This window comes from Chelmon rostratus, chromosome 8 (genome assembly GCF_017976325.1).
Source record: "Chelmon rostratus isolate fCheRos1 chromosome 8, fCheRos1.pri, whole genome shotgun sequence".
In the NCBI taxonomy this organism is placed as follows: Eukaryota; Metazoa; Chordata; class Actinopteri; order Chaetodontiformes; family Chaetodontidae; genus Chelmon; species Chelmon rostratus.
This window is the reverse complement of record NC_055665.1, coordinates 19,157,333-19,177,686: the sequence shown is the minus strand read 5'-3', so window position 1 is coordinate 19,177,686 and position 20,354 is coordinate 19,157,333. Positions and strand designations below refer to the sequence as shown.

Below are 20,354 nucleotides of genomic sequence, written 5' to 3'. Positions count from 1 at the left end.
GCACACACACACACACAGTCACTTTCTCACCCACATTAAACAAACACACACTCTAACAGACAGAGTTCTGTGTAAACAAACTCTTGGACTGTCTGTCTTTGTGCCAGGGGAGAGAGAGAGGATAGAGAAGGAGGGTGAATGCATATCAGTGTGTAATTAGAGCAGAGTTGAAGTACTAAGTTTGTATTCTGGTGTTAAATTGGAAATGCTCAATGCAAATACATTCAGTTCAGAGTCAATTACCAATGCCAGACTCCAACTTAAAAACCTTCAAATCAATTTTAGCCCTTCTGCCTTACCGAGATTAGCACTTTGCATTCACACTAGATCGGCTGTCTTATGAAAAATTAAATAAGCAATTCCTGACAAATTAGCAAATTAGTTCTTGCACAGTTCAGCATCAGTTCATGAACTGTATGGAAGAAAGAAAGAGAGACAGGCTGAGAGAGAGAGAGAGAGAGAGAGAGCGAGAGGAAGCACAAATAAAGATTTAGAGAATTTGTAGCTAGTTTCATCTGTTCCTCATGTTTTTGTGTTTTCATCCCTCAGCACCTGTGTAAAACCCTCCCTGTTGGTGACTTTCCTTCGCAAACTCTAAAAATCAAACCATATCCAGTAGTGAATGTCTAAATGTCCTGTAGAACTGCTCTGTATCAGTAAAATGTAACAGTAAAATTATATGGTTGTTTGTGTCTGGGTTTCTCTCTGTAGTTGTGTTTGACATTCTCCAATATGTTCTTACATTCCTATGCAAGTGTGCATAGGAACACTTACCCTGTTCTGTGTGATGCGGTGTGTTTGGATGCGTGAGGTGAGTAGGGCAGTAGCCATAGCTGTGAGTAGGTGCTGCTGGACCCTTGCCCCTGTTCCACCAACGCCCTCTAAGACTGCCGCAGGGCCACAGGTGTCAATCACTGCCAAGAAGACTGCAGGAGTGACCCTGGTTAGCCTTGAAAGGGACTGGAGACATAGAGAAAAACAAATAAACATACATGTACACACCAAGGTAATGGATATCATTCACGGGTTGGGTTCCCATTCCCATGTAATATAATGTTGCACCTGAAGTCCTGTTGTTAAGTAGTTAGTGCCTTAAAAAGTTTCCAGACTTTACCCACCAAATATCTCAAGTAATTTGTTGTCATTTCACATTAGAAGGTCATAATTTTCATTATTAAAGGTCAGTCAGGAGAGGCAAAATTTATAACAATTTTTCACCAGCAATCACAAAATACAAGCAGTTCAAAAAGTTCAGTCAGGCATCTTTGCCTGCTTTTACCTTGAGTTTCCATTAAAAACTTCAAAAACATTTTTTCCTAATTTGTGTCAACAGCTTGTCTTTTCAATGTCAAGTACCTGAGTTAATCACCATGTTTTGGCTGTCTCTATGCATGTTTGATGTCTGTTTGTGTTTGTTGGTTCCACACAATGTTAATAGGTGCATAAGTACGTATCTGTACACACAGTCACATGTATGAACGTGTGTTTCATGCATAAGAACTTACAGAGATGGCAGTAACTCTGACAGCCTCCACGGTGGAGTGAGTGAATAGGTACCACAGGGCAGAACCCATCTCTGTGGTAACCAGGTGGTGGGAGGGGCCAGAGACAGTGGTGGAGATGTTCTCTATGGCTTTTGCAGCCATGTGATGAACTATGTTATCATCCTGTGAGACACACACACAAACATTTTTTAATAATTTGTATTCCCTTTGAAACAATGGCCAATCAGTTTATTTTTAAGAGGTACACATAATTAACAAAAATAATAAATTTAAGTTGGTACTGACAACTATATCTGGCAAAACCAATCAACATTTCTTAATAGCAGAGAACAAAGAACATCTCCTAACACAGTAAATGTTATACAGGTGGCTATAGTAATGGTATAGTCCATTAAGTAAAAAACATGACTGATAACACCTACAACAATATGACACACAAGACCACTGTCCAGACGACTTTTGCCCGAAAAAAATATTCAAATTATTTGAAAATTGACTGTCTAGTTGTCCTGGTCCGACCTAAGACAAATGTTATTAGAGTCCATTTAAGAACTGTTCTGCAAGAGGATTTAGGACCATGAGTTGGTCAAACATTTTGCAGCTAGAATCCAAAGTATTAAAAACCAACACTATGACACTGACCCCAATGACCCTCCTTTGCATAGTCAACATGTATCAGACAATACAGACCAAAAGAACATAATGTTGTACTAGCATTGGCTGAAAAGCTTCTTGCATTAACCAACAGGGCCAGTACAAATACGTAGCATTAGAACAACCAAGAGGGGATGTCTTTGATTTCTACTAATATAAAGATTAGCCTTCATGTTTGCATGCATCCTAATAGCGGTAGAGTATTTCATAGTGCTTTGTGTACAGGGGAAAAAATTACTGGATAAAATATAATGCAATTCTGAATGATTTCTGGTTCATTGTATAGTTACAAACTCAAATTCAACTCGTGAAAATGTCATAGATCAAAAGGCAGAAATGAACAATACACAATTAGATCAGCTTTCAACACCATCACCTCAATGCAAATGAGAGAGAGGGTGCACTTGTGTGTGCATGTGTGAGTGTGTATGAGTTGGTGTGCAAGTGTTTGTGCGTGGATAATTATGTGTATACTTTATGTGCCCATACACCTTTGCCTCACTAGAGAATAGTTGTTTGTGTTCATACAATAGGGCCAGGCTAATGAAATCTCTGTGGCTGAGGAAATGAGTTTTTCCAGGAAAGTCATTGTGGAGAAAGGCAGGAAGTAGAACAGAAGTGATTGCCTCTGTCGGGTTATTATTGTGTTTCACTGTGTTACATCATTTAGACTCTACTCTCCCTAGATATGAGATACAATAGAGCCTATTCATTCATAAAAAAAAAAACTGTTAACTGTACTTTGTGGTAAAGGTTCCTAATAATAGCTGAAACATTAATTTCACTATGGCAATTTATCATATTAATTGTGAGGGGTGGTGCAGGTGACAGATAATGACATTATTATACTACTTAGTTGGTACACATTTCACACACAACTGCACTGACTGACCACACATTTGTGTACATACGTAATGCACAACATTTAAGAAATGAGAGACAAAATCCAACAATACCAATGATACTCAATTGAAACTGTCTAATATTAAACTCACTCCCTACAAGCATGAAAACTGTCTGTTTTTAGTTTGTTTCTTCACATACAACTGCATCTGGGGCTGAAAACTGCAGCTTTAAATCATGTCATATACAACAGACCCATCTGTTTGCTCAGGATGCTTCAAACAGTCATAATTTTGGAAAAATATGGCTAAATTAACTGCTAACGTTTCATGCTATCCCTCTCCTCAAAAGGCTCCAATCAATCAGTATATGGATGGACAGCAGATGCAGATGATGTGGATTTTCCTGCAGGAACGGTTTGAAAAGTTTTTAAACACATTTAGAAGCACGACTGCCATGAAAACTTGCCACCATATGAATGTATTAAAATAGACAAGAATTTAAACTGACTAAAGCTGCTGTTCATCAGAAAGAACATTAACATATGTACTTTTGCAAGAAGAACAAAATAATGTCTCTACTGCCCTGCTGAAACTGCATGTCCAAAACAAAGTGAACCTTTTAGAATTTAGAAAAAAAAAAAAAAAAAATCACTCATGGAGGCAGGGATGTACCTCTGACATTTAACAATGCATCAATGGTCAGGCTGTGATCCACAGTTATTTAACATTTTATAGAAATGAAAGACACATTCAACCACATGGGAACTCTAATCATAACTGATAGCTTAAATAACCATCTATTAAACCAATATAGGACATCACATTGTGTATTCATCACCAAGGGACTACGCAGCACGACAACATAATGAATCCTCTGGCACCCCTCCGGGAACCAGTAGAATGGTCTGTTCCAGCATTCCCCAGGCTGTGCGGGCCAGCTCACTAATGAGCCCACGGGGGAGCACCCAGTGTCTGTGTGTTTAATAGACTGTAGCCCTGCCAGGAACTACACAGAGAAAAAGAAAGGGGGGGGGGGGGGGGGGCGACTGAAAGAAAGAGAAACAGAGAGAGAGATAGAGTGAGAGAGAGATCCTTATATGTGAGCTCATGCAAGAAACTCCATCATTATGATGCAGACAGAGAAATGCAGGAGACAGAGGAAAGAGTAAGTTATTCTCATTATGATTTCTCCCAGTATGAGAAACAAGTTCATCCAAGAAATGCAATCATTATATTTTACTCAGTGTCCTACTTAAACCTCACATCTCCAGAAAGTCAAGTTTAAAGAAATTAAAATAAAATCTTTGCAATGGCTTTCCCAATAACTTAGCAACCAAGGTCATCTAAGACTTTTTTCTTTACACACGAGACTTTGCATAGTTTGAACGTAAATGATGAGAGCTCTGTAATTTTACAAAACAGATTTGAAATTGTACAATCACAATTTGATTGTATAACATAATAGATTAAGATTTAGATGATTAGATTTAGATTTATTTGTCCTTTGCAAGGAAAATTATTCCCACTTTCCGTACAGGCTCAAGAATACAAACTCTGAAGATACATACATGGATCCAACAACATATAGCCACCACTTGCACATTCTCAAACTTTACATGTACAAACACTCAAACTCAAGGCATATTACAATTTGGATCTTATATTCCCAGTGACTGGGGTCTGGTGATATGGCGTGTGCTCTGCGTGCAGTGGCTGTGCTGTTGAGGTCTTGGAGGTTGGGGGTTGGTAGGTCAATGATCTTGGTGGCCTTGTGTGTGATTTGTAGAAGTCTGTTCCAGGTGGGGGTTGACAGCATATTGAAGAAGCAGGGGGATCAGTAGAGGAATATAGTATTTTTTCTCACAATATCACAACTGCTTAGAGAGCTGGTCTGTATTCATCAGACCAAATTCAACCATGTTAAGAAGTTCTTTGTCTCGCCCCTTCTCTGCACTGTACATAAACATGTTTAGGTAATTGTTGAGCAAATGTTTTAGAGGAAGACTAAGAGTCTACAGCTACATCAGGTGCACTGTAAGAATGTACTTGGCAAAATATGAATGTCAACATGCTAATACTCTGACAATGACAGTGGCAAACTGAGATGGTGAACGTACTAGCATGCAATCGAGCTAAACATGCTAATAGACCTTTTTCACAGCAGATACTTTGGCATGTCATGGCAGAAAAACACAAGTGTAATTGATATCATCAAAAACAACTGCATTCCACTGAGGTGAGCCACTTCCAGGATCCCTTAAAGGAACTGAGGCATTGCTACCAAACTTTGGTTGACCAGTGCTTTTCTTGCTATGACAAAGTCAAAATATCTGTTGTAAATAGGTCTAATAGGTCATTCACACTGAAAACAAATAACAGCTGAGCTTGATGGGAATGCAATAAATTTGCAGGTACTTGGTCATAAACATAAGCATACGTAAAGTATTCGACAAACTGAATTTTTGGCTCGGCGGTAGCATGAGAGGAAAAGGTAGGGGGTCACCAAATAATTAAGATTCGTCCTCTTGGGATACTGAATATGGCAATCCATTCAATATTTGTCAAGATTTTTCACTTGCAACCAAGAACGTCAACTTCATGTTTGAGTTAGAGGAAATGTCAGAGGGTATAGGCCTTGCTTTATCAATAATTAAATTAAATCAAATCAAAACCTGCCTGAATGATTTTATAGCCAACTGGAGTGACTGCACTGCACCATGTCTCCTCAACCTTCACTTCACAAGACTCACTCTCTGATGCTCACAGAGTGCTCTGTTAGTTTGTTGATATAGTAGCACGAATAAGTTCGATAGCATCTTGTGTTTCCCACAGTGTGGGGGAACAAGAGTCAGATTCTGTGAACTCAGACAACAATGTACTTAATTTCTTTCTATGCTACTATAAAAAACAGATTCATGATCTAAATAAAGGACTTGATTAATTAAGTAATTGAACTAAAAATGCTCGATAAATATTTCAGTGTGTAGTAAATGTGAAAAATATTAGGACATCCTGATAGAGTTGCAGAAAAAGTTTTGGACAATTCATATCTTAGTTATCAAGATCAGGAAGATCTTAAGGACTCAACTGCTTCTCTACATTGCCTCCTCAATGACTAGTACAGATTTTTAAAAAATCAGTAAGGGACAAACATTTGGTAGATTTAGAGCGTGAAACTGAGTCTTCCAGAGGTGTCATGGGCAGATCTAATTAAATGACATACCCACTCTCACACTTCCTCACTTCAAACATTCAGCCATGATTTCTGAGTAGGTATTCAACCTAATTTAAGACCATTAAAGACAGATATAATGCTCTGGCAAAACACATATTCTTTCAGGTTTGCTGGATTTTAATTTGGCACTTGCAGGAAAAAATACATGAAGTTCCATTTATTTTATCCTACTGCTATATCCAGTTTAAACAGGATTTCCGTCTTTTTTTCTCAGGCTTCAGCAGGACCAAATGGCTTCGTGGCAACTGGGTTAAATTAAAAATCTTCCTTATTCTGTAGCTCAGGCCTGGCTGACAGATAAGATTTATGCACTTTGAACCCCTGGCTAAAAAAAGTTGGAAAAACCTCTGTTTATAGATGAAAAGAGTTAAAAGGCTACGCAGATATGGAACAATAAAATCCTATCTTAAAGTGTCAATCAGTAGATTAGTTTCATATCCAAACATGTTTGCACCTGGCCTCTGAGTCTCAAGTAGAAAGAGATACACATCAGAAAAACTACATCACATGACTTGACGCAGGATTTGTGTGTGTGCCTGCGTTTGCACAAGTGCGTGTGTTCACATGTCTGATGTGGTTTCCCTGTGTAATTAAGGTCCTTTAGAAGCCAGTGCACCTGGTTTTGAATGAGCCCCTATGGCAGAGACACAGACACCATCTATCAGCCTCACACAGCACATCTAACATCACTAATAGCCACACTCAAAGAGAGAGAGAGACAGAGTGTCTGATTAGCAGGCTAACAGGCAGACAGTGAGTCGTGAAGCAAGAGGGAGAGACATGTGGACAAGAAAGAAGAAAGCAGCAACAAGTAGAGGTGCAAATACACAAACAGGACAGAAGACAGAGCAGCAGACAGACACACAAGTGCATGTAAACTAACAGGCACACAAGCAGACAAACAGATGAAGAATGGACATACAGGTATAGAGGGACAGGCATACTGACTAAACAGAGACAAAAGACAGTCCGGAAAGACAATGTCATATAGGAAAAAGGACAAGCTATTGTCAAAGGAAAAAGGGGAGAAACAGGCAGGTGGACAGACAGGCACACAGTGTTATGAGTCAGTACACTTCTCCTGTGTGTACAGGAAAGTGGCACTCTTGTTTTTAAAAAATCTTCCAATCAATACAACACAGTAACTGTATACTATTACGGTATATTATACAATGACTTTCACTCCGTGTGTGTGTGGGTGTGTGTGTTGGGGTGTGTGCCTGCATGTGGAGTGGTCATCTTATGTTAGAGACACAAGGCTAGGACCCATGACTGTCTTAGAGAGTCCCCCTCTGTTCTCCTCTCCTTTGTGGAAGATAGTGATAAATCATTAATAGGCTCGACACAGCTGCTGTGTGTGTGTGTGTGTGTGTGTGTGTGTGTGTGTGTGTGTGCGTGCGTGTGTGTGTGTACGTGTATGTGTGATTGTGTGTGTGTGTGATTGTGTGGGTATATGTAAGGGGGATTTCTGGTTTCTGCCCCCTGGCTTCTATCACTGTAATACTGTTCACACATCATTTCTGGTGCACACACGCACTCACGCACACACAAACACACACACATGCGCGAGTGCGTGCACACACACACACACACACACACACACACACACACACACACACACACAGATTTTTCATCATAGGCAGCAGAAGCATCATCTTGTTCAGGCTCATAAATAATTTCCTGCAGCTCAAGTCTGGCCTGGAAACCTGCCTTTCACTCCATGCCATCCACTCCCCCTCTCCAAGTACAACTCTCTTTCTCTCTCTGACTCCCTGCCATCTCTTCTCCCGCTCCCACTACACTGATCCTTTTCTCTCTTCCTCTCTGTCTCTCCCCACCATCCCCCACTATCCCCCTCTCCATTGCTAAAACCACCATGCTCACTCTGGCTCTGCGGCCTCCCAGTCGACCCCTTCTTCTGGTACAACGATCTCTATCCCTCTCTCCAGTGCTTTACTTGTAAATCAGGAAAACCCTCAACAGCAGCGAAGGGGGCTGGGGTGATCCAGGGCGTCAGGAAACGCATCAAAACCACACTGCCTGGAGCGCATTAGACAGGGTCTTGGTGCTGTATCTCAACACTGTCATGCAATAAGCACTGTGTGGCACTCGATTTACATTAAGCATTAAGCAATAAGGATACAGCTGGTCATTAATCAGACAATATGGGTTTTTTGGTGAACAGCCGAGAGTAGTTCAAAGATCATGTTTGTTTGAAGTGATTTGAAGTGATCAGCAAGGCAAACTGCTACCAACTTCACAGCTCCTATACTGTGTAGCACTAAACAAATTAAGTTTTCAGCTCAAGGTAAAATGAAAACAACAGCCAATCAGTGTGTCTGAATCTTAAAGTAAATGGCCCCATCCAACATGCGACTTCTCTTTGGAGGGCTGTTAACTAGCTCAAATAATTTATCTAAAGCTGCACCAATCAATATTTTTCAATTAAAAATGGATGAAATGAACATGTGGCGTGTGAAAAGTGCTGCTGTTGTGACAAAACTACAGACAGCTGTCAATAAACAAGAGCATTTCAGCTCTTTTTAGCTCACTGTTTTGGTTCTTCAGCTCACAACTCCACACTCATCCAACTGGCTTCCAGAGCGGCATACATCCATGTATGTATCATCATCCGCAGGTGCACTTTACCGTTTCCTCTTTTGGATATACTACATACTGTATATCGTTGTTTCCCTACAAATAACACACAGCAGTATAGCTGTGTGCTCCAGCTATTATTGTTTATTCAATGGATAATTGATTTGCTTGACTTTCAACTTACTGTAGCTGCCATACAAATTGTACATGTTACCTCATCCATAACCCTTCTTCACCTCCCCATCTGTCCACTCATTCTTTCACCTTTTGGAGCAAGCTTTTCTTGATAGTGTTCTGACTGATGCCTCTTCCCTAAGACTGTTGTTTGCTTGCTCTCCTCAATGCATCCCTCTGATCTAAAAGACCACAAGCAAAATGCCTTCAAAATCACATTAATACACACAATATACTCTTAACCTTGAAGCAAGTGACTCCAGTATAAATACACTGTTTATGACATTGACATTGCTTTCTTTTGTTGGACCAGCAAATAAAAACATTAAAAGAGTTGAGCTGAAAAGATAAAGGTTGTGTAGGTGTATACATTGGGGTGTTGGTTCTCAATGGGACTGGCAGTATGAGCAGCCTTATGCTATTTGTCGACCTGTTTGACATAACTTGAAAAAAAAAAACCCTAAATCTTTGTTTATTCCTATATGTCTGTCTGTCTGTCTGTTGTCTTCTCTTGCTGTTAGGGATGAGCAACTCTATCTCTGCTGTCTTTCCGACCAGATGTTAAACTCTGTAAAGCCCATGGCTGGATTATCCAGGCAGATCACAGCCTGAGTCCCTCCTGTGCACTCTTCCCACTGGCTCGACCACTTTTTTGCCTCATTTCCAAATAAAGTGAAAAATAAGTTTTCAGTCAATTATTTCATTCTACACAGGATATTCAGTTTGTGACAAAATGTCATATTATGCATTTGTTGTAACCATGTTGTCAGTTTGAAATGACTTGTTAATATTTATTTCTCATAATTATAAAAGATTTACAACTGCTTTTTCAAGTTCCAGCAGTGGACTGTCCTTACAGACTGACTGCGTTGTTGTGGCTGTAGACCTGCATTTAATCGTATTCCTGCCATGCCAATACAATTTCAATGACTCTGGACAGTAGCTATGATTATAAACTATATTTAATTATTGAAAAATACTAATTTGTGGTCCAAAAGTATCTTATTTGATATTTGAGAGACAGAGAATATATGTGAATAGATTCTGACACAGAACAGTGAAACGAGGACTGAATGTGTAGTATTTTATTTATCATAACATATTACTTATACTAGTTCTAAGGAGTAATGCCCCTGATCAATGGCTACTGTGCATTGATCAACTTAGAGTCATTGCCAGCAAAGGTTGATTTTAATATATGGTACACGTGATTAACCAGTACAGTGCTATTTAAAAAATAAGTTAAAAAAATGCCTCAATCTGACAAATAACACTGTGACTTTTTATAGCAGGATACTCACAGTGACAATAATGTTGTTGCTCCTATCATAGAGGTGTACTAGGAACTCATGCCAGTGACCCATTATTCACCAACGCCCTTGCACTGGAGCATCACTCCAAGTTTTTTATGGAGGCAAACTATTCCTAAGTGGTTGTTTCTTATCAGTTGCAATGGACAGAGGAGACAGACCCCACATTCATGCTAACACTGATGCTGACTCCCCGTTTCACATATCTGATATGCAATCTAACAAGGCGTCACAACACATGTCTCTGTAAAAGCTATTTAAAGAAAACAGTTAAATACTGACTTCTTGTTGAATTTTACAATTGGTAAATATAAAGATTACTGCTCACCAAATAAAAGCTTGTTGGAGGGGTTGGAGACACATCGTGTAAAGATATGAAGAGCATCCACACACTCCAAACTAAGCAACACTTTTCAATAAATGAACATTGAACAAATCACAGTGTGTGGGTGCTTTTCATATCATATAAATGGCAATGGTTACATAATTGTCTAAATGATCTTGCAGGGGCAGGATTTCTCCAGCACCTTGATGTAATGCAAGCTATTGCACATGATGAGCGACTTGACCCTGAAGTGGCTCTCTGGCTGCAGTCCATCATTATGAGTGGACTGGAGAATGAAGGCATGGCTTTGCTGAGTCCAATTAGGAACGAACAGGAGCTCAGGGGTGACAATGATGACAACATTGACATTGTTGATGACAATCTTGACAACAGTGATGAAGTTCAAGTCAAAGAGGCTGCTGTTGAGCCTCAAGTTCACATAGAAGTCAACCAGCCAGTGGAGACAGAAGATCTCCTGCCTGGAGGATCCAGGAAGAGGACAAGTGAGGAAGATGATGAAGGAGACGGAAGAGGCAGCAAACAATCCAGATACTGACATGAGTTTGGAGACAGAAAGTTAATCAGTGAAAACTGAGCTTTTTTATCTTTTTTTTTTTGTTTGTTTGTTTTTAGTGTAAAAACATTTTTTTTAGTTTTTAGTGTAAAAACACAGCTGTACTATCCTAGAATGTTTGAGTTTCTAGAGATTTACATAGCTTTATATAGCCGGTATTTAATATAGTGCTTAAAAATGTTAAATTCTGAGGTCAGACAAAATCCAACTATATCTCTACTGAACTTTACATGGTAAGTCTACCACAGCCTGCTAGTGTTGCAGCGCTGCTCTCCTGTACAGCAGCTGCCCTCTGCATTGCAAGCATTTCTCTTCATATGTGAGTAAAAATTTGGGTGTGAATTTGTTAAATGCTGTTACATTTTTATAGATCAGTGAAAATATTCTATTCCACTGGTCTGGTCATTAGTGGTCATTAAACATTTTTAAAAAATATTTAATACAACATGGACTTAATAACAACGTAGAGTCGAAGTAAGGATGTTCTGGTCAAATACCTGCAATATACCCAATAAGTAGCAACTGTTCATTAAAGCAGGCTGTCAATAATTAGAATGTGCTTTCCTGCTGGTTCTCAATGTTTTATACAATACTCTATGTAAGTTTGCTCATTTCCAAAACTATTAACACTTTGAAAAAAGTAGTAACCACAATTTGCTTGTCTTTAGTACTGATGCTTATGCATTTTTGAAGCTGTTCCAAAGAATTACACTTTCAGACTGTTCTCCCCCAAAAAATGCTGTATAGGTTGACATTGCAAGCAGGTTATTACAGTCTATATTTACGGCAACCCCTTGTGGCCATAGTAAAAGTGACTGTGAAGTGAGTGTGAGCATATAAATGTATATATGATTCTTTCGCCCCATAGCCACTGATGTGAATATTTGAGCCATTTTTCACAAGTCTGACACTAAAATGGCATTTTTCAGACAGACAAATGAGGAGAAAACTAACTTTGTTTGACCTGTCTGTCTCAGCAGCACACTCTCCCGAGAGCTGAAGATCTGGAGCCAACATAAGCTAGCAGATAAAAACGAGCTGCAAATAAGGCGCAGGTATTACATTTGTACGGTATTACCATTGAAAATAAACTTGTTAGTGATCTCCTAGTGGTGGACAAACCATGCAATGGCAACTGTTTCTAAATTACCTCAATCATATACATAGCATTTCTGCACTGTTGTTGCTTGAGGGGCACTGAAATTCTACACAAATTCCATTGTCAAGTTTCATTTTCCCCTATTTTGTTCACATAGCTAATTATCAGGGGGCAGGGGAAAGCAAAAGGAAGCAGAATGCATTAGTTGCTCTGTGGGAGGCTCATCACAGCTGTTGTCTAATGAGTGAGAGGCGAAAGTGGCAAAGAGAAATTCATTCACACGTCCTTGTGAAATGGGCGGTGAAATAAGTGACTAGCTGCAGGACAAGTGCTTGAGGAACTGTAGCTGGGGAGCTAAACACTAACATGCTAGCTAGCATGGAACATGCTTGCACTAGCCAGCCAAAATATCCTGCTGAGTTGCAGGTCGCCAAATTGGATGATAAGTTACAGCAACACTCGTTATTCAGGAGACATATTGCATCATCAACTCCAGTCATAATTGTGTAAAAAAACAACACGCCATTTGTCTCTGGAAGCAAATCCAATGATAGCAGCATTTCCATTGCAATGCATTGAATTCAACTGTTTGTGATCAGTGCTGGTGTGACCACGCCCTGAAACTGACCTAGGCATGGAGTACAACGAAGTACAATAAGTGCGACTACCTTGTTAGCTCCAGGAAATGTAATGCCCATGAGACAAAGTCACGCTATTTAGACATCTCTGTAATATAATAGCAAATATACTTGTGCATCCATGGGAAAAACAGCCAGTCAGGAAGAGGTAGAAACAGAGAGAGGGTGGAGAGAGGAAGGGGAGAGGGAGGCAGGCTGGGTCTGGGGATGAGTGTCTGGTCCCTAAGGCTGTGTGTGCGTGTGTGAGTGAGTGAGTGTGTGTGTGGGTGTGTGTGTGTTTCCGTCAGCCTACTCTCACAGCTCAATAATGATAAATAAGTCAACCTCCTCTCTCCTCCCCTCAACCTCTCTCCCTGCTCCTGTCACACACACCCCTCCTCTGTTCATCTACCCCTCTGCTACACTCCCAGTGGTAATGAAGCAACAGTAGGTACTAGCTGACAACTGTGCAAACCAGTTTCATCTATATTCATTCTGCTATATTGGGCCACCACAGTAAGACCCCTTCTACCTCAGAGAGACAAAACAGCATCCATCCACCTCCTCTTCCTCTGCCTGTACAGTATTTATCAGTCTCCCCACCCAGCAATATCTATCCTTATTCAGCAGCAATAGCCCACCATATAGGAACAAAACTATAATATCTTATGATGTGATCTGGAAGCGCTCAGCTGTTACACAAGTTGATTTGCAATGAGTTGAGTTGCAATGTTAAAACCTTACCATGTCTACAATGAATTAAAGAGGAAACACTAAGCACTTATTGCTGAAGTTAAGAAGCAGAGGCCAAACCAAAATACAACTCATTCTCTAATCATGAGTTTATTACTAACATTGATACATTACATATGTAGTTCTACACATTTTAGGCCAAATTATCACTGGAACTGTGTAATTTTGTTAAGCAATTATACCAAAGAAAGTCAGAATTTATAATTTTTTGTAAGGAAGCATTAATAAATAGAAAAAGAGGAGAAGAGGAGAAAAGAAAAGAAAAAGAAAGCGAGAAAGCCGGGAAAAAGGAAAGAGCCATCTAGATTTCTGCTTGTGTTTCTGCTCCATCTACTGTATGTATGTGTCTGGAGGGTCCTAATTGCTGCTGAGGTCAGGCTGCTGAGCAGTAAAGGGTTGTGTTTGATGCAGGTAAGAGTGTGTGTGCACGCTTGTGTGTGTGACTGCTCTGCATGCCCTTGACTTGCAGCTGGCAAACAACGCTTTAGGCCCCCACAGCTGCCTCATCATTACTGTTCACAGGGATCCCCTGCCACACACACTTGTGCGCACACACACACACACACACACACACACACTCGCAGGCACACATAGTGAGAGAGACTTAGTCACAGCTACACAGGCACAGACACAAAAACAGACACACGCAGACATACACAGAGATACTCACCCCTTCCCGCAGGCTCCTCATTAAGCCAGTGTAGGCGGCAGCGGGAACGAACCACAGTCCCTCTGGGGAGCCTCTCTTCTCCTCCTGATAGAGAGACATAGAAAAGACAGGGAGAGAGGGTGAGAGGAGGGAGGAGGAGGGGGTACGGATGGGGGGGCGGGGGCAGTGGAGGAGTAGAGTGGGAGTGAGAGAAAGGCAAAGAGATAACGTGGAGGAGATGCGAGTAGAGAAGAGTGAGGAAAAGGGCAAGAAAGGGCCAAGTTGGGGAGGGGAGAAGGGAGCAAGAGGAGCCATGACATCTTGATTACTTGGTTACCGTGTCTGTGTGTGAACATGTCTTCATAACTATTCAAATTCAGCAGATTTTTTTTCTTAAAAATATTGATTTTACTCAGACACATAGTATGTGTGAGCATTATATATAATGTTTCCTTTAGGTTTGGCTTGTTTGTGTACTCGATCATCTCACTCTAATTTTTACATGACAAGAGGTAGAAAAAAAGAGTAGAATTTAAACTTAACCATACTCCTGAAAAGTTATAATTAAAAATTTACAGGACTGCAAAAGTCTGCAAAGTATTTTCAGTATCAATTCATCACTCAATTACTCTTAATTAATAATTTAATTTATAAAATGCCAGCAAATACAGTACAAACAGTACAAAACCCCCAAAGATACTGAATTTACGATCACATGAAACTGAGAAAAGTTTTTTGTTGATTGATTGGTAAATTATTCATCTGATCATGATGAATATGAGCACTACCTTTCCTGACAAAACACACTATATGTAATGTCACACCAGTCTTATATTCCACAAAATTGTGATTATTTCAACCAATATTTTTTGTCCTTTCATGGAACAATGGCCCATTCCATTGCTACTGTGCTAGGCTCTAGGCTATATCTAACCTTGAGGATAAAGACAGCACTGGAGGCTATAGCTAATCGTTGTCATTGACTGGTGCTGCAGAAGAAGAGAGGAGCAAAGCATGTGATTTTACCAGGGGACACTTAAAGGGCCATTCCATATTCCTCAAATAAAACAGTTTCTGCTGCTATTAAACAGGCAAAGTGATTCCACCTGTCAGGAGGAGTTCACATCCCGTGTTGCGGATTTTCATCAGAACTGTGACAATATTAGCGACCGCTAATGCTGTTAAAAGAATATTATTGTGTATTATTGTATTCAGTGGTGGGTTTCAACATCATCTGGTGCAAATAATGCCTCAAAGAACTTTATTGGTGTAACCCTTAATGTTTTCAGCAAACATTTTGCTGTCATTTGTGGTCATGCACTATTTCAGGAAACATTTTGCCATACCCAACTGTGGTCATCATATGGGAATAGTCTGATAACTTTTTAATTCAACCTTGAAACTATCAGTCCAAAGTCCAATAAAAGTTCAGGCTGTCTGTGGTGTTTGTCCAGTTTGTAAGCTATATCTAACCTTGAGATTAGAGGCAGCAATGCAGCTGATCATTGACACTGAAAACCGACCAGACAGCCAACCTGCCAGTCCCCCAGGGGACTCTTAAAAGACTCAGTATAAATCAAATAACTGCTGGGTTTTTAGAGCTATCAATTCCTTGAATATCGCTGCAGGAGAAATATCAAATTCTCAAGTCAAAACTTAAATAAGGGATAGTCTGAGAGGAACCCACACAGCCAGAAGTTGTGCTAATCATTGTCATCGACTGGAAAACACAACAGCTGGAGATTTTTAAAATCCAGTCCTCTGTCCAAAGACAACATGCAGGTAGCCTTCCAAAAAGAAGGCACTACTAACCTCTACCGAATCACCTCCATCGCTTCACATAAGAAACCTGTTCTAAGCACTCTCTCATCTTGAAGATAGAGCCAGACCTAAAAATAAAATTTTCTGCCACTCATAAGTTAAGAAATAACCTAAAAAACACAAACCTGGAAGGTACAACAGCAAACCACTGCCATCACAAAAAGCAACCGGTACAAGAAGCCATTCATAGCACTGCATATCAGTCTGTGGTTCTTTGAGCTCTACCAGGGACATATTTTGGCAGCATATCAACAATACAGCAAGAGGCAAGTCCATGAAAATATCTCTAAACAAGTAAAGCATCTTTTACAATCCACTCTAAAAATAACAGCCAGCACAGGGACGTACAACACAAATAAAGTGAGCGCTTCTGTGCTTCAGTTACAGCTTCCTGTACAAGTCATAATCATATAAGACTTTTTGGACAGACCTAAGAGCAAATCATTACAGTTGTTTAGCCTTCTTGTTCTCTGCAGCAGGGAGAGAAAGGAGAGGCCAGAACTTCTGGATTGCCTTTAAGCAAAAATAATGCTGCTTTGTCTTTCCTCATGAGGTACAAATATATTTTATGGTTCACAGCAGCTACCAATGCTACCAAGGTAAATTTTGAATTATATTACATCTCTGGTAATGCTTCATTCACTAAATTCAAGGTTCCTACAATTTTTCAATTCCAAAATTCCAATTCCAGAGTACAAACAGCTAGATGTTAATTATGTAAACAGGGTTCAACATTAATCATGCTTCATCAACAAGTTAATACGTGGCCACCAAATATCCCCTGTGGCCCCCCTGTGACCACCAAGCTTTATCAGGTCCTTCTTGAGAGTGAGACTGTATCTCCTAGCAATTGGTAAATTAAAATGAATGCCCATACTGGAAGCCTTGGCCAGCGAGTTTCCAGCGAGATATTATTGAGCTTATTTAGTGATGTTGCTGTTGTAAACATTACCGTTGCTGCTCTACAAACCACATTTAGTTATATTTATAATATAAATTACAATTCTGCTCTGAATCCCGAAAAAGAGTGTGAACAGTGAACTGGACTGTAAGGGGATTATATGTACAACTTTTGCTTCACACATTTTAATTCTGTTAAAGGTCCAGCGTGTAGGATTTAGGGGGATCTACTGGCAGAAATTCATATAATATTCATAGGTATGTTTTCATTAGTGTATAATCACCTGAAAATAAGAATGGTGTTTTTGTTCTGCAGGCTGTGACGTACAGACATAGAGGTGGCTCTGTGTAGGAGTGTGCGTTCAGTCACACACTATACTTCTTGCCTTGCTTTCCACAACATCATACAACTGGCCCATGCTCTCTCACACAGTGGTAAACATTTTGGCTGCATTGGCTCCCTACCCCAAACGGCATGAGAAATACTCTGCTTGTATGATCAATTTATTTCAAGAAATTCTGAATCTTATAGTTTAGGAAACAGAATACGGTCAATAGTCTGGAGACACAAATGTTTTTCCATACTTATCCACCTGGAAACAGGAAATGGAAATGACTAAAATCCAGTTCCATACTTTGCCATACTGGACAGGAACCCTGTAAATTGTGGAGTCACTCAAATCAAGCAAACTTCATCACCCTAAAACTTTTGCGACATTGAAAACAATACCACCCCCATTGTGCTCGAACTAAATATCATGATAAATATTTTAGTGCTGGAAGAACTAAACTATTTAATTTAGCTTTTTATATTTTCGTTACAGTCACAAACCCCATAAAGGTTACACTTTTAAGGTGCTGTTTAACAACTGACCCTGATCTCTAAGAAAAGTACAGGAATCATATAATCATTTCATTAAGAACACAGGGGCAACAATGGAAAAACACTAGCTCTTCCAGGAGCTGAAAAGTCAGTATATTAAGAGCTTCTACTAGACACTGATGAGATTTTCCATGGCTTCAGGAGGGTAATAAGTGTAATCAGGCAGGGTGATTGATTTTCGAAGGTTATCCATCAGTTGTATAAACAAAAATCTTAGACTTAATCAACTTGCCTGGCTAGATTGAGGTTAACCAGAAATAAATTGGGATCACCTCTTCTAATGATGTCAAACGAGGCCTCCTCCACTCTTTCTCTCGTAATTTTCAGGGCTAGGGGTCAATTCGCTTTCAATTCAATTTAGTCTGCATGCAAATTTATACTCTATTACCTAATGACATAGCACTCAGCTTCATTCATTTCGCTCAAGATTGGCATTTCTTCCTGAAGTAAGAAGAAAATGTCTCTTGATCTTTGTTGCATCTGACGTCAGTGTTGTGCTTGGCTCACCTGGACTCATTAATCGAATGAAAACAGTCATTCCACATTAATTACAGAAGAGAAACTTTTCTCTGAAAGATAATTTTCACTTTTTTTAAAAAGCCAACTCTTGGAGGCATCCTGAAAGTGTTAGGTGCATATCAATACATAAACACAATGTTATGGGCTTGTTTGTTTTAAGTGTGTTAAGTGTTGTAAGTTACAAAGCACATTATTTGCAGGGCAAACTAGAGGTGAGCAACTTCACAGTTTGCCAGCATACTATTGTTTGAGGTTGTGATTTATCAGCAATATGAGCCACAAGTGGATCACTATTCATTGTTTTTCTCACAGAATGCAAAAATATGAATCAATCGATGAATTTAAATAGCTTTTCTGATTAGCCTTTTTCATTAGCAGGTTTAGAATATCATAGTGAGCCTCAGCAATACTGAGAGCACTTGACTGAGGTTTAATTCACCACCCTGACTCACTACATGCCGACTACGTCAAAATGTTTGATTGAAATCAGCAGTCTCTGAGAGGCCCAGCTGCATTTCACCATTGATCTATTCTAGTGTGGACCATTCAAGTGACTTACAATACCACAAATTTAATACTCTGATTTGAAAAAATAAGAAGTCAAACAGTAAAAAATGCATTCCCAAAGAGAGTTAGTGAATGATTGCTACAGACACGAGAAAAGTATTCACATTCTCTCAATGCGAGTAGTTGGATCCTCTTTGATTTTTCATCAATGCTTCAAACTAGCATATATTATATTACTATTCAAAAGTAAATAAAGTCATAAAGTGCAGTCGTTCTAAAACTGTGGGGAGGTGCTCATTTTGTTAGGAAATGATCTCACATTTATATGTTCACAGCAATAGCATTAGTGGTTTTCTTTGTTGTCTTCATATCTCTGCATTTTTCTGATTTTTTTTTGACCTTTCAACTAAAGTCATAAACCAAATAAAAGAAAAATCTAAATGCTGCCCAGTCAGTTTTGACCTGTCAAATAAAAGAAAAAATACCAGAAAATAACCTTTAAAACGGGAAAAAAGATTACACTTGTCAGATATGGAACTACTGCAATATATATCTTTTGTGTGTATGCAGGCAAGATCGCATGTGCACCCATTTCTGTCTTATACAGTGTCTGTTTCCTTCAGATCAATCTACTACAGTATCTCTCTCTCTCTCTCTGTATATCTGTCTCTTCATGTTGGCTGCGGTCATGCAGACTCTACCTGAGAGGCGATGAGGTACAGGAACTCCCCAAGTGGTGGCAGCAGGAACTGCTTTATTTTACTATTCCTGAGGTTGTCTCTCAACAGGTCTGTTAGTGTGGACACAGCCTGGAAAGAGAGGAGAGAGGGAGATGTAGTTTCATCAGCACTTCTGTTTTTGCTGCAAAATCAAATGAATAAGTAACAACAAAACATGCCCTAGAAGTGGAAATTGGAAAGGAAAAACATTTACGTGTTTCAAGTAGCTGTTATCATTTCACAAAAGTGAAGTCTCAGAATATCACAGGACTTGGCTAAATTGGAAAAATTGAGATAAACTACTTAAAATTCATCATTCATATGTGGTTGAAAATATATGATAATAATCTGCCTTTAACTTTCTTCAAACATCTTTGCATAAGTTCAAGATATCAAGATCAAGACAAAATGTGTTTTATTCTCAAGAACCAACAATCCCAGCTTGGCTGGACGGCAGTCTTACTTTTAAACAGCAGACAGAGCAACTGGCAAAGAAACTTAATATAAACTGGTTTCTTACATCTGAATAAACATGCTTCTGTCTTGAGGACAGGAAAATCATTGAACAGTCATCCATCATGTCTGTGTTGGAGATATCCTATAGCTTTATGCAGTTATCATTGTGCTTTGCATTTCATCACAGTACACACATATTGTACTCATTAGT

General features: G+C 39.5%; 1 protein-coding gene across 2 annotated transcripts in view; it reads right to left on the bottom strand.

The window, feature by feature from the left end:
• ulk4 (unc-51 like kinase 4) overlaps positions 1-20,354 on the bottom strand; it is a 79,340-nt gene that overhangs the window by 45,763 nt on the left and 13,223 nt on the right. Inside the window, exons 17-20 of one of the 2 annotated variants that reach the window (XM_041942652.1) lie at positions 19,670-19,777; positions 14,360-14,443; positions 1,506-1,667; positions 775-960 (exon numbers count right to left, since the gene is read on the bottom strand). In XM_041942652.1, coding sequence (XP_041798586.1) covers positions 775-960; positions 1,506-1,667; positions 14,360-14,443; positions 19,670-19,777 — 540 coding nt within the window. The remainder of the gene's footprint in view (positions 1-774; positions 961-1,505; positions 1,668-14,359; positions 14,444-19,669; positions 19,778-20,354) is intronic. The other variant, XM_041942653.1, reaches the window with a different exon arrangement.